Here is a 21,413-nt window from a genome sequence, read left to right as displayed (position 1 = left end):
TGATCATGGGCTGGGCCGGGGCTGGTATGTTTTTATCATGGTTTTTGAACCGTTGTTGACTCCGAGGGTTGGCTCAGAAACAGTCTAGGCAACAGGTTCTGTTTCACCCTTAACTCATTTTTTGGTCAAAAACTATTGACTTGGTCAGTGATCCATTGACTTGAGTGGTCGAATTTGTCGACCCATTTGATCCGGACAACAGTTTTGGATGTTATTTTTAATTATTATTTTTTAATTTTTTAATTTAGAATAATCCGTCCATTCGAACTGGATGATCAAAACACTGACTGAGAAATTAGTGGTCAAAAGTGGTTCTAATTCTAGGTCGGTTTTTAAAACATTAGTTTTTATGATCTGCACAAAAGACCATCTACAACATTTATTAGGAAAAGTGATGATCAGTTACAAGTTGAAGAGGTTAAAACAAATAGGGGCAGACCAAAAAGGACTTGATGAAAATATAAGAAATGATTTAAATGCCCATAATTGAATGAAGGATATAACAATAAATAGAACGAAATAACAAAGCATGATTCATGTGGCCAACTTGGCAAACTCCATATAGTTGGGAGTTGGGACAAAGCTTAGATGATGATGACGATCACTGGAAATGATTATCCCTAATTAACACTCCAATTGAAATTAAATTTTAATATATGCATTTCTCCTTTATTCCTAGGGTTTTGGTAGTCTTTGATGGTGCTGGGTCCCTATATATATATATATATATATATATATATATATAACTTTTATGGCGTGAATGTGAAGCTAAGCCAAGTATTGACATTATATAATAAAGATAAAATTAAAACTTATATATAAATATAAATTTATATTCTAGAAAAGTTTGTTGAAAAACAAAAAGCAATAATCTAAGTTTGGAAAACTGGCCAGGCAATCGATTCTGTTCCACTCTTAAACTATGTGATTTTGTCAAATACAGTTGACTTGGTCAGCAATTTGCAGATTCGGGAGGTCAAACAGTCAACCCATTCATCCCAAACAATGGTTTTGTTTTTACTTTTTTAAATTGTAATGGACCAATCTATTCACGATCAATGGTCAAACCACTGACCCAAAAACCAATGGCCAAAGCAGTTCCTATTCGGGGTCTGTTTGTAAAACATATTCACAACGACAAAATTCGTTTTGGGTGCTTGGATGACAAGATACGCATTCCCTAATATTGGAAAGAGCATATCTAAAAGTAAAACGATACCTTTCTAAGTTTGGTTGAGTTGACGAGCAACAGTGTGGTAACGCAGATCACTAAAATTTTCTTTCTTTCTTTTGGTGGTCGGAGGGGTTAGGTTTGAAACCTACAAATCCAGTGGCACCATGAAAGACAGAGAAAATAAATAAAGAAAGAAAAGGAATAAAAGATGGTTATCTCAAGAACAGCTAACGTGTATAAGCGTCCAAACAACTTGATTAACCGTAGCATTTTGCCTTACTTGCTATTGATCCGTGGGGTTGTGAGCAGTAGCGATGAAACTCTGGTCTCACATGTCCTACTACAACAATTACAGGGTCTCTGCCTTTGAAGAGTTCCTGGTTCTTTATCCCCTTTGGATGGCCCAACTTGTGATTATATTTGGAAGGTTTGCTAGACTAAGATTAAGCTCTATTGGATGGTCCCCAGCACCAAAAGAATTTTCCTTGGAAATTTATATTAGTATAGTTCATTTATGATTTATGTTGTTGTCCAACCTAAATTAGGCTCAGTCATCTAATTTGCTTCTAAATAAATCCATTTTCATTTTCAATTTTGCATGAATGAAAAGGAACAGACCCCCTTGGTTAACAAGAGAAAGAGACAGAGACAGAGACATCAAAAGAAAAGAAAGGAACAGGTGGAGGTGGAGTCCTAGAGGACATACGGCCACTCTTTTCCCTCATCTATAGAAAAACAAGACATGATTATAACAACTAAGCTAATGATACTGTTTGTTTTTATTTTAAGAGATGTTTATGATTTATACTTTTTGACACGTGTAAGATGAAATTATAGCTTTAAAGTTAAAAGGGGTCCTTCTATTTCTGGCAACAGCCTCTTTCCATGTGGCAAAATTTGGACTATTACGGCTTTTGACATGGCAAAAAGAGAACATTTGCTTTCAAAAGGTCAAAAAGACTAGCAATTAATATTCATCCAAGCAAGAGCAAAGACAAAGTTCATAGGTATAAAAACCAGTACATGTGTGGCAGATGTAGGAGGCCCTTTTCATAATTTTAACTGATTTTTGCTCGTTTCCCCAACTCTAAAATCAATCGTTCTTGACCCAAAAAAGTCTGCTGACCTGGGGTTAAATCATCGATTTTTAATTGTTTTTTATTTTATTTTTAGATCAAAATGAGTCATCTGTTCGAATCGTTTGACCTGGGAACCAATATTTGTGTCCGTGTTCGGTTCAAAAAACCTTGTTGACAAGGTTTCAATTTGATCAATTTATATATCACAAGTACAATTGGCCGCCTATTCCGGATGGTTTGACCGTTCAATCCCGTGAACCTACTTTTAAGTTTAAAGTTTAAAAAACCATCTCCACATTAGAAAAGAAGAATCTATTATGAGATTCAAGAGGCTCGCTAGATTTGCTTTATTCTTTTTAATAACTAGCTAATGACCACTCCGAATTAAGTATGGTAAGGAGCGGAGGTAACACTTGTTTATGAAGGGAAGAGGGGAACCACGTGTTTACTATTCGGTCGAAGAAGAAGAAGAAGAAGGGCTTTACTTTAATATGTGAATGTGATAGATAATGATCACTTTGTACGGCGTTATTATCATCTATATAGTAAATTTAAGTTAAACTTTATGGTTGATTTAAGAGATTAAATCAGTGTTTTTAAAACCGGATGGTCAGACTGATCATCTAATCGGTTCCATTTTTGGCCCAAAACCGTTTTTAATTTGATCAGTGAATCGCTGATCCGGGTGGTTGAATTGTAAAATCAGATAATAGTTTTATCTTTAATTTTTATTTTATTTGTTTGGTTTGAACGATTGAACCGTTTGACCTAGGAATTGGACCCTAGAACGATTTCTTGCCCGATCTGATTTTAAAAACCTTACTTATTTGTACATAATTGTATTGGTATGGTAATAAAGTTCAACTAGATATATTGGTAATTGGTATGGTAATGAACAAAACAGAATGGGATGGGATGATGATGTTGATCATTATTAATATAATATAGGTTTCACATCATTTGAAGTAATTACTTTTTTAAAAAGGGGAGGAAATTACTCTTTTTCCGAGACACATATATCTAAAGTAAAAATAATTTCTTCTTGAAGAAAAGAAATTTATTTGAGAGTTGAAAAAACCAATCTTCACATACTCCCTTCTTGAGAATCCTAAATCTGACACTATTTCTTTAAAGCAGAAGGCTTCTATTTAATTTGGGCACCACTGATTGGATCCTTACCAAGAAATCCTATATGCTATAAGCTACAATGTTTCCCTTTAAACTTGGACAGTTGATGGAGTAGATTTTAAAATGCTCATAGAAACCAAGTTCAACGAATTCAAAATGATCAGATGATGCATTGAATGGAGCCACAATCACGATTAGAATAATGCTTTGCCTGGAAGGACATGAGTTGATGAGGTAGTGAAAGAACATCAAAGGCTCACAGTTCAACAATAGAGATATATCCCCCTCATAGTTGATTCCATATAATTGAATCACGCAATGATGCTGAATTGAGTTAATGACCAGTTCCAAAAGTTGAGGAACAAAATTGTACTCGTGACTTGATCAATTAAATAGGCTCAACCTTTATCCTTCCATCCCTCCCAACCCCCTTAAATTGATTGTTTCCCAGTTTTATTCATGTATAGAAAAAGCGATCCCTTACAAGTATAGAAAGGGCTCAAAAAGGACATATTGGGTCTAAATGGTAAGAAATGATTTAATTAAGCATAACAATATTAAACAGAAGAGAATGGTGGAATAGAAATCATGTAGCTGACCCCATATGGGTTAAGGCTAAGGCTTAGAAGATGATGATTATGACTTTCATTAAAAACAAGTGTAGCTGCCTATCAGAAAGCCAAAAGATTATTGAAAACAATGTCCCAGTTGCCTAGTGTCTTAGTTAGACCAGAATGGCAGTACAGGGATTAATTGGTAAGTACTTAAGTGCCTCTTCATCTTTTAATCTTTTATCGGTGAAGTGAAACTCGTTTTGTTGCTGAGTTAACTCACTTCCATGATATATATATATATATATATATATATATATATATATATGCTTGGGTTCTATTCTTGATAAATTATTATATTCAAGAAACAGTTCTAGCTAGGGGTCCCTGATCTCATCACTTGTTTCCATTTTCCCCTCAGAGCCTCAGACAGCGCTTCTCATTTATAGTTGCAGCAAGGGTCACAAGGACAATAAATTCCAAGGTTATTATTTCTGTGCTTCTACTTTTGTTGGACCGGCTGACCTACCTTTAGGGGTCGAATCCATATCTCATGTCTCTGCAAATTGCATTGCACCTACCCCACCTACGAATTTTTTAAGCCCATGGTTTTATTGATTATTACAACATCTCTAAGATATCTTTTTGTTTTTCACATGTTCCAGTGCAAAACAAAACTCAAAACTCACATCTGTGACCTATTTCATTTGTTACCTTTTTATTGTTTGTTAATCAAAGGCCTCCAAATTCTCTGGCCTTATCTAATTACAATTTTATACCTGAACGGCTGTTGATTGAACCACCCATTATTTCCAAACTCCATGATCAGCATCACACCCTAGAGTCATAAGCTATTCTACCAAACAATCCAACCAAGAACTCTACGGCTCCTTATCCTACTTTTCTTCAATAATTCTACTTCAAATGTCGTTTTCCATAAGAAAGTCCAAAAAATAGCTTCCCCCCACTTTCAGTCTGTCTCTCTGTCTAACAAATTTTGATGTACAATTTCTCTTCAATGTGCCAAGTGGTTCTTGCCTACTTGGTTCTCTGTTATGGCAAATAATGGAGCCAATAAGATCAGAGCTCCTTTACACTCTAAACTCTATTTAGCAAATTTGGATTTAATTAATAGATTTATTTATCATAACAAATTGGGCTTTGTTAACAGTATTAACCCAACTTTAAATCCGGGCCATGCATGCATCTCTCATGGCATCAAGAAAACCCTTATGGCCCAACACATGACATGTGTGTGGCTTTCCATAGTAAATGTAGCCACAAACCCATCCAAAGGAGAACTGGATTAACGGTCAAAAGGGTCCAATCAATACAAGTGTGAGCGTCGATTGATTGCTATGACCTATGATAGGTCGCAATTAATTATTTGATTTATATGACATAAAGGGGTATAGACAGCTAGATTGGTTGGATTACCAATATACCATACACCCATGAACTGGAACTGCCAAATCATGTAGCCAAATGTGGCTGTGGTTGGATTACCAATTTACCATACATCTTTTGAGTTTGGGTTTTTTCTCTCCTCCATATCAGATTAGAAGGAGAAAAAAGAAAAACTCATAATCAAGGTTCAAAGCATTTGTATGTATGGGCTTGTATTGGTAGATATGCATTCATTATGGGAGCTTTATAATACATTCCTACAGAGGGTGTATCGGGGTTCTGAGGAGCCTTAAATTGGTTTCTCTTGAATTAGTTTTGAAAAAAAAAATAACAAAAAAAATATTGATATCACCCAATACATCTTTACCAATATAACGGACATATCAATATTTTGAGCGTTGCTCGTAAAATGTAAGATCCAGCTATGAGGTCGCTAAAAACCTTTTTAGTTATTCCAAGGAATTAGGAATAGCCCTGATAAATTATAATGAAATAGATTAAAGATGGTTTAGTGATACGCATAGAAAATCATCTATAACATTTGTAAGAAAAACAAATTGTTATAAGTTGAAGGGGTTAAAAAGACTAAAAGACAGGTTAAAAAAAGAATATAATTGAAGCAAGAAGAAATGATTTAAATGCTTATAATTTAACATGATTCATATGATTTATGTAGCTTACCCCATATAGTTGGAGTTAGATTTAGAAGAAAAGAAGAAGAATAAGATTGGTGATGATGATCTCAATTTATTAGAGAAGTGGAACTAGGGGCCCAATCGAGTTGAGCTGGCATTGATACGTCTTGATTTGATTCAATTATAATACTTCTAGGTTTGGGCTTGAGTTCAAATTTTATTTTTCGGTTCGAACTCTATTGGATTAAATACTTGATGAGCTAAATTGAAATTGATTTAAATTTAAACTTTTTATTTATCAAGTTTTAATTTGAATTTAATTAAAATCTAACTCAAATCGAACCTAATCAAACTCAAACCCAAACTATTTGATTAAAGCTCGATTCAATTGTATCATTATGGAAAAGTTGATCTTCTAATTCCACCCGCAAGATTCTAAATTTTTTCATCCTTACAAAAAAAAAAAAAAGATTTTGAATTTTTATACATTCAATGACCTGGAATGAGAAGAGAATGGTTCTCGACTTCTGGTTGCCCTTGAATCAACCGGACGGCCCGGTTTGATTTTCAAAAAGTTGGTATTGGGTAGATAGTTTATGGGAGAGCATTGAATAGTTGGTTTACTTTTATAACAGTATAACAGGTAGATCTTTCTGGACTGTCTGCAGAGCATACTGATCACCTTAAAAACTTCGGACATCAGCCTAGTAGGTTGTATTGTATATGTGGGGTGGGGGAGACATGCATTAATGAGCCAGACTAATTAGCGGGCCATATTCCACCTTTTGGACGGCCATAAAAAGTCAAAAGAGATGATGTCATCTAAACCGTTCCTTTTGGAAAACTTAATTTTTTTTTTTTTAATTCATTGAAGAATGAAAAATAATACAAAGAAAATTAGGTGGGAAACCCTGGGCTCATAGCCAAACATCAAACTTAATAATTCCATTGTCATTGTCATTCTCATTAAAACCACGACAGCACCCATGATAACCACATACAGCTTGGAAATATATAATTAACAAATCACGTGATCAATCCACAATCCTCTTCTATATCCTTCGCTCATAAATTAAAAATTATACATTAAAACTACAACTAATTTATTTAATTTAATAAATATTAAATAGGAGAGGACTGGGGACTAATAGGACTAATAGGCTAAGGTGTGAATGGACGTGATGGAGTGATTCACTCGTCCATTCAGTTTGTCTTCCGAATTGCTTCGCTGTAGAGAGTAGAAACGACTGACGAGTGATGAGCGGCGCCACCGCCCAGACGCCGCCCACCTTTAAAACGAGTGGACCACAAGATCCGTTATAGACCCAAATTACTAAATTATCCCTAAAGTCATTATAATATGAGATTGAAGAGAAGGAATGGTGAAACCCAGTTGCCAAACCCCATCTACTTAATTTAATTGGGTAAGACTTTAGGCTTAGATGGATGATAGATGATGATGATGAATGATGAATGATGGTCCCTAAGTTGAGTGAGTTCATTATAACTTTACAAGAATGTCCCCACGAGTTGAACGTGTGGCATGAACCAGTTATATATAGAGAAGTATATAACCAGACAGAAGAAGAAAGGGAGGAGGAGCGTGAGAAGTTATCAAAAGCGAAACCTTTTTCTACCAACCAAGCAACCTCTCTTCCCTGTTGAAAGTCAACAACATTGTTACTACCTTTACACTCATGGCACCACCAGGCTAAAGAGGTTCTTTTCTTCCATATTATTTATCGCCCTAAATTAATTAATTAATTATTATTATTATTATTAGTGTTTTATCAATATTTTAATGCAATTTTATATCTTTACTTTTAGTTTTCTACATATAAATATGCTTATAAAAACAAACAGGGTGTGACTGGCTTTTATATTATATTTAGTATTTACATTTGTTCTCTAACCCTTCTTCTTTTGTCTTTACTCGTTAGAGATTGCTAACTGAATTCAATTGTCTGTCACTGATGATCTTGATGGGTTTACTGGCAGTTTGTGTGACCACATACCACCCCACCAACACAGAAATAGCCCTAGTGGAGGGCAAAATAGGCAAATAAGTAGGAATGGCAGTTGGTCGGTTAAGTGGTAAACCAACACTGACCCGACCCTATTGGGTTAGGGTTGAGTGACTTGAGTCAGCATTGATCGGATTTCAGGTTGGGTCCGGGTTGAGTGGACCCGTGCTAATTAAACCCAATCTATTGATATTGCACCATTAAGATGCTTATATATATAATGTAGAGACTTGCTTGCTTGAACAGTTGCACATATATATGGGACAAGTCGGGGCAATCTTGCCATTTCGTCTATAATTACTCGGGTTAGGTTTCAGATTGGGTTGGGTTGGCATTGTTGCCGTTATTCTAGAAAATGGTGATACATTAGCATTACATTAGAAAAAATGGTGTTCCAGGAAATACCTATTTGTTTGGAATCGTTTTTTTTCATAAAAAGTGGTATTCCAAACTATGTCTTAGAAATCGAAAAGGCGCGGTTTGAAACAATATCAAATTTAACATTTCCTGGAACTGCAGCTCGTTTCTACCAACAAGGACATAAGGTGGCAGGGCATGACACTAGATAATAGATACCAGTGCTGAAAACATTTCCTGAAGCATTAATATCAAAGAGGAAACAATGCTATTGCTCGAAAAAATATCCTATCTTACATAAACGTTTTCAAAAAAAAAAACGTTTTAACGGTTCTCCATCGATGCCAAACATATACCATAATCCCAATCCCAACCAGGCTTCCTTGCAAACGCATACAAGCAAGCATCATCTCTTGCTTTCCTTGCATTTAACAACTACCCTATCCCTAGCTCTAACCTCTGCTCTTGTATAGGTGTTAGGTGGCATTTTCAAGCAATTAGGAGGTCGGAACTAGGCCCAAAGATGCCCGTTAAAAACAAGGGCCCAAGGCCTACTGGACCCTATAATTGAATATCTGGTCCAGTGGGCCCCAAAGCCACGGACCTCCCATTCCTAAAATCCTTACAATGACCACATGTAATCACCATAATTAGATAAAACTATTTCATCTAATTCGTTTTCCATTTGGATTTTTCTGCCGTAAATACTGTTAGATGAAAGTACATTTGATTTGGTTCGTGAAAAAAAAAAAAGTAAATTGACCATATGCAAAATTTGGCCAGACACTCTCCTGGTTTAACCGGTTAAACCACCACCCAGATGACTCGGGGCACCCCTCCGTTATTTACCCAACAAGTTGCTTGCTGTTGGCCTGTTGCTGAGGTGGTAGTCAAAAGTCAAACAAACAGAAACCCAAAGAAGAACATTATGGAGATGCTAAGCTAAGGCTATTTATGTCATTTCAGAGCTTACTTCACGGGCACATCTTCCGGGGCAACAGGCGAAGCAACGACAAAAGACAGCACACCCGCAACCGCAATGCAAACACAAATGGAATTTGTGCATGAGCAAGTGTGATTATAAATGCAACGCTATTACCGACAAATACTCAGTGTTTTATTGCTTTGTTTCCGTTAAATAATTAATCCTTTTCTTTTATAGAAAGAACGACTTTCGTACCGTCAGACCGGAACCGGCGCAACCCATAGCTTCAGTTCGACGATTTACGGATCGGCCGGTAAGAAAAACGAATTTCAAATTTATTTCCTTTTTCGTCTCTTTTCTCTATTATAAATTTAGAAAATGGAAATCTTCTTTTTTTCGCTAATACTATTCGCTCTTTGTGTCTCTTTTTTCTTTTTTTTATTATCTTTTTGACAGTTCAACTGTTCTACAGTCTGCATACGGTACAAGACGCAGAATAAAAAGCACAAAGCAAAAACTGAGAGGGACAGAGTGATAATGAGGCAGAGAGGAATCTAGCAAAATGGGGTGAATGAGAGGAAAAGCAGCTGCGGTCTTTTAACACAGCTGCTGATCAAAACAGCAACACCAGTTTTGGATTTTCTGGTCAGTTCTTGATCTCCTTCATCTTAAATGTCTAATCAAACTCTCTATGTTTTGTTTCAGAACCATCTGCTTAAAACCATGTTTTTTTTTTTTTAATTTTTTTTTACGTTCCTCTACTTTTAGATTCAGCTCTTAGACTAATATGGTTCCATCAATTTAGTTTATCCTTTTCTTCTAAGTACCTGCTTCTAGAGTTATTCATTCTGGTTTTCTGATGTGGGAATTGTTTGATTACCCAGTTTTTAGGCTGTAAAGGTTCTGTTTTTGGGTTTCTCCCAATTTTGTTGCGTGCCGGGTGATCAAGTTAGACGAGAGAGAACTTTGCATCTTTATTCCTGGGTTTTGCGTGATCAGGTAATTCTGATTTGCTTTTGATTTAGTAGGCCTTTTTAACTTATTGGTATGCTTTAACTTCTGTGCAGTATTGGCTTTTAAGGTTTTGCAACTGTTGTTTGTTTTAGATCTCGCAGTTTGTTTTTGATCAGGTAGCTTACAAGGTTTTGCAAGAAAAGAATGGTATTTTGCTCATATGGTTTTTGGGCGCTTTGCTTATGAAGTTCCAATTATTCTAATGTGATCTTAATTAGCTGATTTTGTTTAGTCATCGGTAACTCATCTCATTTTACCACTCTTCTTTTGCAGATTTCTGCAGCGTAGGTACAAGTAGTAAGTTGAAGGCTTCAACTTATTTTTCCAGTGTCAAATTTTGCATTTTCATACCTAATCAGGTCTAGTTCCGGCTTGGATCCATTACCTGGGTTTTTATTACCGGTGCAAGGATCAGCCTTTTGTGAGATCAGAAGAGGTAGAATTAGTGGTTTTGGCTGGAGTCATGACAACTTTGTTACAATCCGAATCAAGACGCCTATATTCCTGGTGGTGGGACAGTCATATAAGCCCAAAGAATTCAAAATGGCTTCAAGAAAATCTAACAGGTATTGCTTTCTCTTTTCAAAATTTGCTTTGTTGATGAATTGGGATCTGTATTATATCTTTCTTTGGAAAAAATTAAATCCATCTTGCTCACTTCTAGTGTTTCTGGTTTCTTAAGAAAAAAATTAGTGTATCGTCATTGTTAGTTTAGTATGAAATTGTTGTGTTGTGTGGAATGAAAGATAGCACATCAGCCATGAGGTTCTGGATTCTCTTGAAACACTGTAGGAAGTTCCTGATGGTTCTTTGGCATCTGAAGTTACACTATGATGGAAGTATCTTAGGTTGCATTAGGTGTGAACATTTTCACCATGCAGATCAGTAATGGTGGTGAAAAATGCTGGCTGGATCCAATCTGATCTTTTATAGAGCTTATATCAAAATTTCAGTTCAGGTGAAGACCAGCAAGTTAACATTTCTTGCTCCAGAAAACAAATTAAAAGAAATACAGAACTACCTAAAGTGCCTCCCAACCTGGTTGAATTGAAATATAAACTATGTTATGGGATTTTGGTTCCATGTGGAACTTTATCCACAATGCATTGTGCTAGAGTGAAGTCATCGTTTAGAAGAAGGATTATATTTCCTGTTTCATTCTTAGATGGTTAAAAATGTATTATTTTCTCTTATTTGATTTTCTTTGTAGAATTTTGTAGTGTGACAATTGTAGAAGGTGCCTATCAAAAAAAAAAAAAAACAGAGTAGAAGGTGCAACTTGTGTCTTTGTGTTTCTGTTGAGAGGACATAATACTTAATTTGTACTGTCTATATTGATTCACTTGTTCGATGTCCTCCTTGGGCTCAATTTTGTAAAATAATTGCTTTTCACTTAATTGTTGTAAGAGGTGCTGACTTCTTATCATGTTTTGCATATCTTTTTCCAAGGAATGCAAATCATTGCCTTCACATACACGAAACATTTAAAAAAAAAAAAGAACTGAATGCTGTTTAAGTCCATCATTCCACTGACATCTCTAACACATTTGATGGATTTGTTTCTTAGCCGAGTCAAATTAGGTGTTTTTTTTTTTAGAATTACTGTTTTCTTTCTGTTGTAGATGATAGAGAAATCTCAAAATCTCATAGGAGTGACCTACTCTCTCTCTCTCTCTCAATAAATTTCTTTTACCCCAATATGAGTGTAAATCTCAACTGAGCTTCTATAATCATCATCATCATTATTATTGATCAATTATTATTAATGTTATTATTATTATTATTATTTTTAACATTATTTTTAAAATATATAGATCTATATAAGCATAACAACTTGAATATAATAGACAAGTTAAAGTCACGACCTTTGCCTATTTGTCACGTGATTGCACATTATTTTTCATTGTTATCCTAATTTCAATGTTAATTGGAAATGATTCAACAAACAGTGGATTATAAGTCATGCATAAATTGGAAAGTTACAAATACTAGAGTAACCTATTAAACAATTTAAATGGTTGGACCACTATCAAGTATCAATACATGTGTTTAAAGTGAAGATTTGTAATTTGGAGAGTCAGACACTGCAGGCATTTTGGTAACTCCACCTGATTCGCACTGTAGCAGTGTTTAGCATGCATTTTGGAGAGTTAGACAAGAGTTGACTCAGGGACATGACTCGACTTGTGAGTTCCCTCCAAAGGTGGGGGTGTCCATGCAACAGAGTAGAGGTCGGTGTGGTAAATTTGATATTCTTCACATGGGGTTTTACTACAATAGTATCAGCTTTGATGGTAAAGCATGGACATTATGGTAATATTCAACTTTGTACAAAAAGGAAATGCACACAAGTTCATGTGCTTTGGCCTGAAAAAACTCCTTAAAGAGCAAAAATCAGGCAATTTATTACCTGCTCTGCACTATCCCTAAATGAAACACTATAGAATGCTTCAAATTGGTGTGCTTTGGTAGATTTCATGCAATTTTGACATGGTCTGTTGTGTAGAAAAGCATGTGTTTATGAGAAAAGGTCTTGGTGATTAATTAAGCATGTGGCTAATCCAGAGTGTCCCTTACTTAGAGAACAGTTTGTATGTGCCACATCATATCCATGTGGAAGAAACATGGTCTGTTGCATAGAAAAGCTTCCAGTTTGTTAATCTCCTATTCACAGAGCTGGTGTATGAAATAAAATACTGACTATTGACAAATTGAAAAACTGGATTGCTGGTAGGAGCTAATACTGAAAGGTTCAGCAAAGCTCCTTATTGACAAGTGCTAGCAGGGAAATGGCAAAAAGATGGATCACAAGATCCCAAAAAATGACTCAACTCTTGTATTCCATGTAGTACATGCTCGTTGGTCTGAACTATCAAGCCTGCTCCACTTTTGTATTCCACATGGCTCAAAATTACTTAAGTCGAAATCCTAACCATTTTGATCAATTGCTCACTTTGTATCTGTTCATGGAGTCATGGCAATTTTTCAGAAAAGAAAAAGTAAATAAAAGCAGGTGTATGGGGCAGATGGATTGGACTGGATTTATCTAGTTCATGTTATTCTTGGATCAGAGGGTGGGCGTTGGCGCAATGGTTGGGTTGTTCCATTGTGACCCGGGTGACCAGGGTTCAAATCTTGGAAACAGCCTCTCTGTATGTGCAAGGGTAAGGCTGCATACATCTGTCCCTCCCCAGACCCCGCATTGGCGGGAGCCTCGTACACTGGGCTGTCCTTTTATGTTATTCTTGGACCACTTACAATGATGAATAAGTGGGCCATTGGTGTGAATTTCCTTTTACATCATGACTTGTTTTGATTGTCATGACATGTTCTATTTGATTCATGCATTGCATGTTAATGCAAAAATCAGATGGTGCGGTTTATACCTTGTGTATCTGTAGTATTATTTCTGATCCTTTTTATGTGCTTTCTGACTGGTATATAACTGTCATGGTATTACATCATTGACTGATTAATGTTGTATATTTTATTTCCCAGATATGGATACCAAAGTCAAAGCAATGATCAAACTCATCGAGGAAGATGCAGATTCATTTGCAAGGAGGGCAGAGATGTACTACAAAAAACGCCCAGAGCTTATGAAACTGGTTGAGGAATTTTACCGAGCATACCGTGCTTTAGCAGAAAGATATGATCATGCAACAGGGGCACTCCGCCAGGCCCAACGGACCATGGCAGAAGCATTCCCTAACCAAGTTCCCTTTGTGCTGGTTGATGATTCACCTGCAGGCCCTTCCACCACTGAGGCTGAGCCTCACACACCTGAGATGCCACACCCAATACGAGCATTGCTTGATCCTGATGATTTGCACAATGATGCTTTGGGGCTCTCGTCACCTCACTTCCATGCCATAAGTAGGAATGGGGCCTATTCTGAAGAGTCTGATTCAATCACTAGTAAAAGGGGATTGAAACAGCTCAATGAGATGTTTGCATCTGGAGAAGTGGAAACAAACCAAACCAAACTTTCTGAAGGAAGAGCAAGAAAGGACGTAAATTTTCATGAGGTAGAAGAGCAAGAAAGAATCCTGCAAGAGAAGGTGTCTCAATTATCAACTGAGAACCAGAATCTCAAGAACCAGGCCATCTCTGATTCTGAGCGAGCAAATAAAGCTGAGACTGAGGTCCAAAAGCTTAAGGAGGTGCTTGCAAAATTAGAAGCTGAAAAGGAAGCTGGCTTTCTTCAATATCAGCAGAATTTAGAGAAGTTATCTATTTTGGAGGCCGAAGTCTCTCATGCACAAGATGATGCTACACAGCTCCATGAACGAGCAAGTAAAGCAGAATCTGAAGCTCAAACCCTGCAGCAAGCCCTTGAAAAATTAGAGGCTGAAAAGGAAGCCAGTCTTCTTCAGTATCAGCAGTGCTTGGATAGGATATCTAGTCTTGAGACCAAGATCACTTATGCAGAAGAGGAAGCCAGGGGACTAAATGAGCGGGCAAGTAAATCTGAAACTGAAGTACAATTCTTAAAGGAAGCCCTTACTAAATTGGAAGCTGAAAAGGAATCAGCTCTTCATCAATATAAGGACTCCATGGAGACGATATCTAATCTGGAGATCAAAGTATCTCATACTGAGGAGGATGCCAGAAAGCATATTGAGCGAGCTGAGAATGCTGAAAACAAAGTTCAAGCCTTGAAGCAAGATCTTGCTGAATTATATGCAGAAAAGGAAGCTGCAGCTCTTCAGTACCAGCAGTACTTGGAGAAAATATCTAATCTGGAGACTGAACTATCACATTCACTAGAGGAGGCCAAGAGGCTTAACAGTGAGGTGTTGATGCAGGCCACAAAGTTGAACAGTGTAGAAGAACAATGTGTTATATTGAAGACAGAAAAGCAAGCTCTGCAGTTAGAAGTGGAAAATTTAGTGCAGAAGGTCGGGAGGCAAAACCAAGAACTTTTGGAGAAGCATGAGGAGTTGGAGAGACTCCGGATCTGCATAAGAGAAGAGCACTTGCATTTCCTGCAGGCTGAGGCTGCACTCCACACTCTACAGAATTTACATGCTCGATCCCAGGAAGAACAGAGGGCTATGACATTGGATCTCCAAAATACAGTTCAAATGTTAAAGGACATGGAGTTCCAGAAGAAGGGCTTAGAAGATGAAATCAGGCGAACCAAGGAGGAAAATACTAGCCTGACAGAACAGAACCTATCTTCTGCTGTGTCAATAAAGAATCTGCAGGAGGAGAATTTTGTCTTGAGGGAGATGAAAGGGAAACTTGAAGAGGAGGTTGAACTCCGTGTGGACCAAAGAAATGCACTTCAGCAAGAGATTTACTGTCGGAAAGAGGAAATAAATGACCTGAACAAGCGGTACCTTGTTATAATGGAACAAGTGACATCAGTTGGTTTGAATCCAGAATGCCTTGGATCATCTGTGAAGGACTTGCAGGATGAGAACTCAAGGCTGAAAGAAATCTGCCAGAAGGACAAAGATGAGAGAGTAGCTCTTTTGGAGAAGCTGGAAGACATGGAAAAAGTTTTGGAGAAAAATGCCCTTTTGGAGAATTCTCTCTCAGATGTGAATGCTGAGTTAGAAGGACTAAGGGATAAAGTCAAGGCTTTGGAAGAAGTATGCCATTTGCTTGAGGGGGAAAAATCCTCTATTGTTGCTGAGAAGGCCAGTTTGATTTCCCAGGTTGATATCATGGTAGAGAGCATGAAGAAGCTTGAAGAGAAGAACACCTTATTAGAGAATTCTTTCTCTGATGCAAATATTGAACTTGAAGGTTTGAAGGCAAAGGCAAAGAGCTTAGAGGAATCCTGCCGATCTCTTGACAATGAGAAGTCTGCCCTTCTTACTGAAAGAGATGATTTGGCTTCTCAGTTGGAAAGTACTCAGCCGAGATTGGAGGACCTGGAGAAAAAACATGCAGAATTAGAAGGAAAACACTTGGAACTGGAAAAGGAGAAAGATAACACAGTCTGTCAAGTGGAAGAGCTACAGATCTCCTTGGATCTAGAAAAACAAGAGCGTGCAAGTTTTACACAGTCAAGTGAGACCAGGCTGGCTGCCTTAGAAATGCAGGTTCATCTCCTGCAAGAAGACGGCCAGAGGAGGGAGAAGGAATTTGAAGAAGAGCTAGATAAATCCATGAATGCTCAGGTTGAGGTCTTCATCTTGCAGAGATTTATTCGGGATATGGAAGAAAAGAATTTCTCTTTGTTGCTTGAATGTCAGAAATACTTTGAGGCATGCAAGTTGTCAGATAATTTGATTTCTGTATTGGAGCAAGAAAAACTCAAACTTAAGGCGGAAACAAAGTTTTTGTTTGACCAAATTGAGAAGCTCAGAACGGGGATTCATCAGGTCTTGATGTCACTTGAAATTGATCCAGATTATAGGTGTCAAGACATGATCAAAGAGGACCACATGCTTCTGAAGCATATTTTGGAAAGAATTGGAAATTTGAAAATTTCTCTTCTGCAAGCTGAGGATGAGAAGCAACAGTTTCTATTTGAGAAATCAGTTTTTGTAACTCTCCTAGGGCAACTGAGATTAGATGCAGCAGATCTTGAATCAGAAAGAAATGCCATTGATCAGGAGTTCAGAATCAAATCAGAGGAGCTATTGTTTCTGAAAAATGAGAGACACAAGCTCCAAGAGATGAATAGAAAATTGGAATTGGAAGTGAAGTCAAAGAACCACCAGGAGGAAATACTAAAGACTGAAATTGAGAGCCTACAGGTAAAACTGTTAGGTTTACAAGATGCTTACCTAGGACTGCAGAATGAAAATTTCAAGTTGCTTGAAGGAAATAAATCTTTGAGAAAGGAGTTGTCAGATCTGAAGGATGATATGTGCATGCTTGAGGAGGAGAACAGTGTTGTTCTCCATGAAGCAATGGCTCTGGGTAACCTCTCTTTGATTTTCAAGGTTTTTGGCACTGAGAAAGCTGTGGAGCTTAAAGGGCTTTATGAAGATATGGACCATCTTACTGCGGTTAGAAGTGGCCTTGAAAAGGAGGTTAAAGAAATGACAGAGAAGCTGCAAATTGTAGAAAAAGAAAATTTACATCTGAAGCAATCAGTTGAGAAATTGGACATTCAGCTTCTAGAGATGAATAGCAAGTTGGAATTGGAAGTGAAGTCAAAGAACCACCAGGAGGGAGTGCTGAAGGCTGAAATTGAGAGTCTACAGGCAAAATTAACAGGTTTAGAGGATTCTTACCTGGGGTTGCAAAATGAAAATTTGCAGTTGCTTGAAGGAAACCGATCCTTGAGGGAGGAATTATCAGAGTTGAAGGCTGAGATGTGCATTCTAGAAGAGGAAAATAGTGTTGTCGTCCATGAAGCAATGTCTTTGGGTAACCTTTCTTTGATTTTTGAGGCCTTTGGCACTGAGAAAGCTATGGAGCTAAAAGAGATTAATGAAGATCTGGACTGTCTTACTGGGGTTAACAAAGGCCTTGAAAAGGAGGTTAGAGAAGTGGCAAATAATTTGCAAATTGTAGAAAAAGAAAATTTACATCTCAAGGAATCAATTGAGAAGTTGGAGATTGAGCTGAACAAAGTCAAGAATGCAAGTGACGTGTTGAATCATCAAATTGCAACAGAAAAGGATCTACTTTCTCAGAAGGAAATGATGCTTTCAGATGCAGAGCAGAAGCTCAAGATTGCACAGAGTGAGAATGCAGAGTTACATAGGGATATTGAGGGTCTGAAGAGGAAGCAGGATGAGACAAAGGTTGTAATTGAAGAGCTACAAAAGTGTATTCTTGAACTTTCCACAGATAAAACCCATCAAAACAAGGAAATAGTGAGCCTTTGTGAAGCAAATAATAAGTTGGAGTCTGATGTGGGTAGATTACATGGAGAACTCATTGAACTCAGAACCAGAGAAGAGATTGTGAGTCAGGAGCTGCAAGAGAGAAAAGATGAAGTCAAATTCCAGGAGGCTGAAACTGCAACACTCTATGGTGACCTGCAAATTTCTAGTGTCCATGAAGCCCTGTTTAGAGAGAAGGTTCATGAGCTTATTGGAGCATGTGAGACCTTTGAAAATGAAAGTTCTTCAAAAGCCATGGAGAATGAACTGCTAAAAGAAAGACTTGATGTCTTGGAAAATCAAAATGGAGGACTGAAAGCCGAGTTGGCTGCATATTTGCCTGTCATGACTTCTTTGAGAGATAGCATAACATCTCTTGAAGACCATGCTGTTTCATGGACAAAGACTCTCATGGCTGATGGTCAGGAACCAAAGGTATGCTACATTCCTCGTTCATATATAATAATAAATGTTCATATTAGCAAATTGAGACCATGCTTCATGTAGTTGATTTTTTCCTGATCTGTACATAATACATAATATGGGCTCTTAGAAGCTTTGGATATATGTATCGAAAAAAGCTTGACATGTTTTTATCCTTTGAGAAAACTTGATTCAGCCTCAATGAATGATTGGAGTCTTAAGTCAATGTTTGATTTGGAAAAATACTGAAAGGTATTTTCAACCAGAGGGACCATTGTTTCTGGTCATGTCGTCAAAGTATTTGACTGGCCAAGTGCATCTGACTAGATTTCCTTGTTGAGTCTTGAAGCACACACACAAAAAAAAAAAGGAAAGAAAAACTGTAGTACAGACATGCAGAAAATATCATTCAAAGTTTCAAACTGTTAGCCTGGAAGGGCCAAACCATAAAAAGGTTCCCTCTCAAATCATTAGCCATTATATGCAGATAATGCTGCTTGCGTAAAGGAATAACCACCTATTTTCATCTTTACCATTTTGAACTCAACGCATAAAATTCTGTTGCTTGTTCAAACCTGTCTGATTTAGTATTGCTTTTGTCTGGCTACATGGAAAACTGAAAAAAAACTTTTTTTCCTGGACATGTAATGTGCTAAATAGATTAAATAAAAAGGAAGAAACATACATTTTTAATATTTTGCATGTAATGTATGAGAGTAAACTCATTTAAGTGCCTAAGAACTGCACCCCATGCATCAGCCCCAGTGCCCCACAACCCCCCCCCCCCCCCCCCCCCTGTTGCCCCAAGCTACCTAAACCCAATAAAAGTTGTAATCTCTTATAAAATAACATTATTTCTTAAAACAATTATTCTAATTTATTGTAAACTGATTATACGATGATGTGCACAAATGCATCAATGTATTGTGCACAGTTCATCAGCAGTCCAAAACTTCAGAGCTTTTTACTTCATGCACTCCGAAGGATTGATACCTATCTATGCTCCCATTTGCTGGATACTTTAGAGATTAGTAAAATTTATCTTTTCTGATACCCATGCTTACTAGTATACAATATTTTCCAGGATGCTTCACTCACAACCCAGATACATGAGAAAAGCCATGAAGAGTTGAATGAAGATCATAGTGCTGCTGTGCCAGAAGGAGTTTCAGGCTTGCAAGAGTTGCAGATTAAGGTTAAGGCAATTGAAAAGGCTATGATAGAAATGGAAAGGCTTGTGTTTTTGGAAAGCTCAAACACAAAAGCTGAACTATTAGCAGAAATGAAAGAGGATGAAGAATTAAAATCAGAAAGCATCCCCCCTGAAGAAAAGGATCTATCAACAAAAGATGCTCCAATGCAGCCACAAGAGAGTACACAGGATGGCAGTAATGATGCTAGGCTACAGATAACTGAACTTGAAATTTCTAATGTCAAGGATGGGCTTACAATGAGAGATATTCCACTTGATCAGGTTTCTGAGTGTTCATCCTATGATCATGGAATTGGCTCATATGGGACAAGCAAGAGAGGAAATGGTGAGACAGATGATGAGATGCTTGAGTTATGGGAAACTGCTGAACGGGACTCTAGCTTCGACCCAACAGTCAAACTGATACCCAAACCAGTATCTTCTATGCAGGCTAACACAGAGTGCCATCAAGTTGAAACAGTGGATGATCAAAAGAGTGAGTATCCATCCTCAGAGTTGCAGGTAGAGAAGGAGTTGGGTGTGGACAAGCTAGAGGTATCCAAGAAAACAACAGAGACACGTCAAGAAGGGAACAAGAGGAAAATCTTGGAGAGACTTGCTTCTGATGCCCAGAAGTTGACAAATCTTCAAATAACTGTGGAAGAAATGAAAAAGAAGGCAGAGATGTCTGTAAAGAGCAAGAATTCAAAGGGCACTGAATATGATAATGTGAAGGAACAGTTACAAGGCATTGATGAGACCATCATGCAGCTGGTTGACATGAATGCAAAATTGATGAAGAATGCTGAGGAGAGCCTATTATCTTCAGATGGTAAAGCTGTGACAGAATTGGAAGAGACAGCTAAGACCCGGAGGAGGAGAATTACGGAACAGGCACGGCGAGGATCCGAAAAGATTGGCAGGTTGCAGTTGGAGTTGCAAAAAATCCATTTCCTTTTATTGAAGCTTGATGAGGAAAAGGGAAGCAAAGGAAAAACTAGACCTGGTGACAGAAAAGTGAGAGTTCTCTTGAGGGACTATCTCTATGGTGGTGGTAGTAGTGGACAAAATAACACCAAGAGAAAGAAGCCTCCATTTTGTGCATGTGTCAGAACAAAGGAAGAGTAATGGATGCACCATTTATGTTAGCGTAGAACATGTAGGCCACATGAATTAGTGAAATCTTTTCATTTTGTCTATACATTTTCTTCTTAAAGATGGTGTCATGACACCCAGAGTATGTTTTATTTGTTTAATTAGCAAGTTACTGGTCCAATTTTAGTGTAGAGAAGCTGTATATGCCAGCCTGATCTAATCAAAAGGATCTATTTTCATGTGTTGGCTTCCCTTATAATAATAATGATAATAATAAGCTGTGGTTAACAATACTTAATGTTCCAGGAAAATGGTTGTCTTCACAGCTTCACACTTCAACAGGGTATTCAATTTCTCTGTTTCCATATTTTTGTTCATTCCGACGATCCTTATCGTCCATGAAATCCAGCGAATACATTTGTTTCTTAAGTAGCCTATTTTCTTAATGGAAGATGTGAACAATCAGCAGTTTTAATGTGTCAACATTTTCTTAATCTCCCATCTTACTAAAGCAACACTGCAAGAGAGGCCTTCATTTTATCAAGGGTCAAGGTTAGAGACTGCGTGGCTTGAACAAAGAAGATTAATTCTCGTCACAACGCATTAAAACTGT

The 21,413-nt window shown here is 37.3% G+C and overlaps 1 protein-coding gene across 2 annotated transcripts; it reads left to right on the top strand.

The window, feature by feature from the left end:
* The first annotated feature begins 7,558 nt into the window (after nucleotides 1–7,558).
* LOC104596594 (protein NETWORKED 1D-like) lies at nucleotides 7,559–21,093 on the top strand. Of its 2 annotated transcripts, XM_088895137.1 has the most exons (8): nucleotides 7,559–7,693; nucleotides 9,322–9,427; nucleotides 9,518–9,593; nucleotides 9,737–9,925; nucleotides 10,165–10,279; nucleotides 10,568–10,860; nucleotides 13,793–18,525; nucleotides 19,598–21,093. In XM_088895137.1, exons 6-8 carry the CDS (start codon nucleotides 10,758–10,760, stop codon nucleotides 20,831–20,833), a joined length of 6,072 nt encoding a protein of 2,023 aa, XP_088751263.1. In that variant the 5' UTR covers nucleotides 7,559–7,693; nucleotides 9,322–9,427; nucleotides 9,518–9,593; nucleotides 9,737–9,925; nucleotides 10,165–10,279; nucleotides 10,568–10,757; the 3' UTR covers nucleotides 20,834–21,093. The 2 variants fall into 2 exon arrangements, with proteins under 2 accessions (XP_088751263.1, XP_010256141.1); XM_010257839.3 differs by lacking the exons at nucleotides 7,559–7,693; nucleotides 9,322–9,427 and having other exon boundaries at nucleotides 9,468–9,593.
* The last annotated feature ends 320 nt before the right edge of the window (nucleotides 21,094–21,413 follow it).

Source organism: Nelumbo nucifera, chromosome 1 (genome assembly GCF_055504915.1).
Source record: "Nelumbo nucifera cultivar China Antique chromosome 1, China Antique-T2T, whole genome shotgun sequence".
Taxonomy (NCBI): domain Eukaryota; kingdom Viridiplantae; phylum Streptophyta; class Magnoliopsida; order Proteales; family Nelumbonaceae; genus Nelumbo; species Nelumbo nucifera.
Note: the sequence above shows the minus strand (reverse complement) of the source record. Positions and strands in the feature narration are given on the sequence as shown.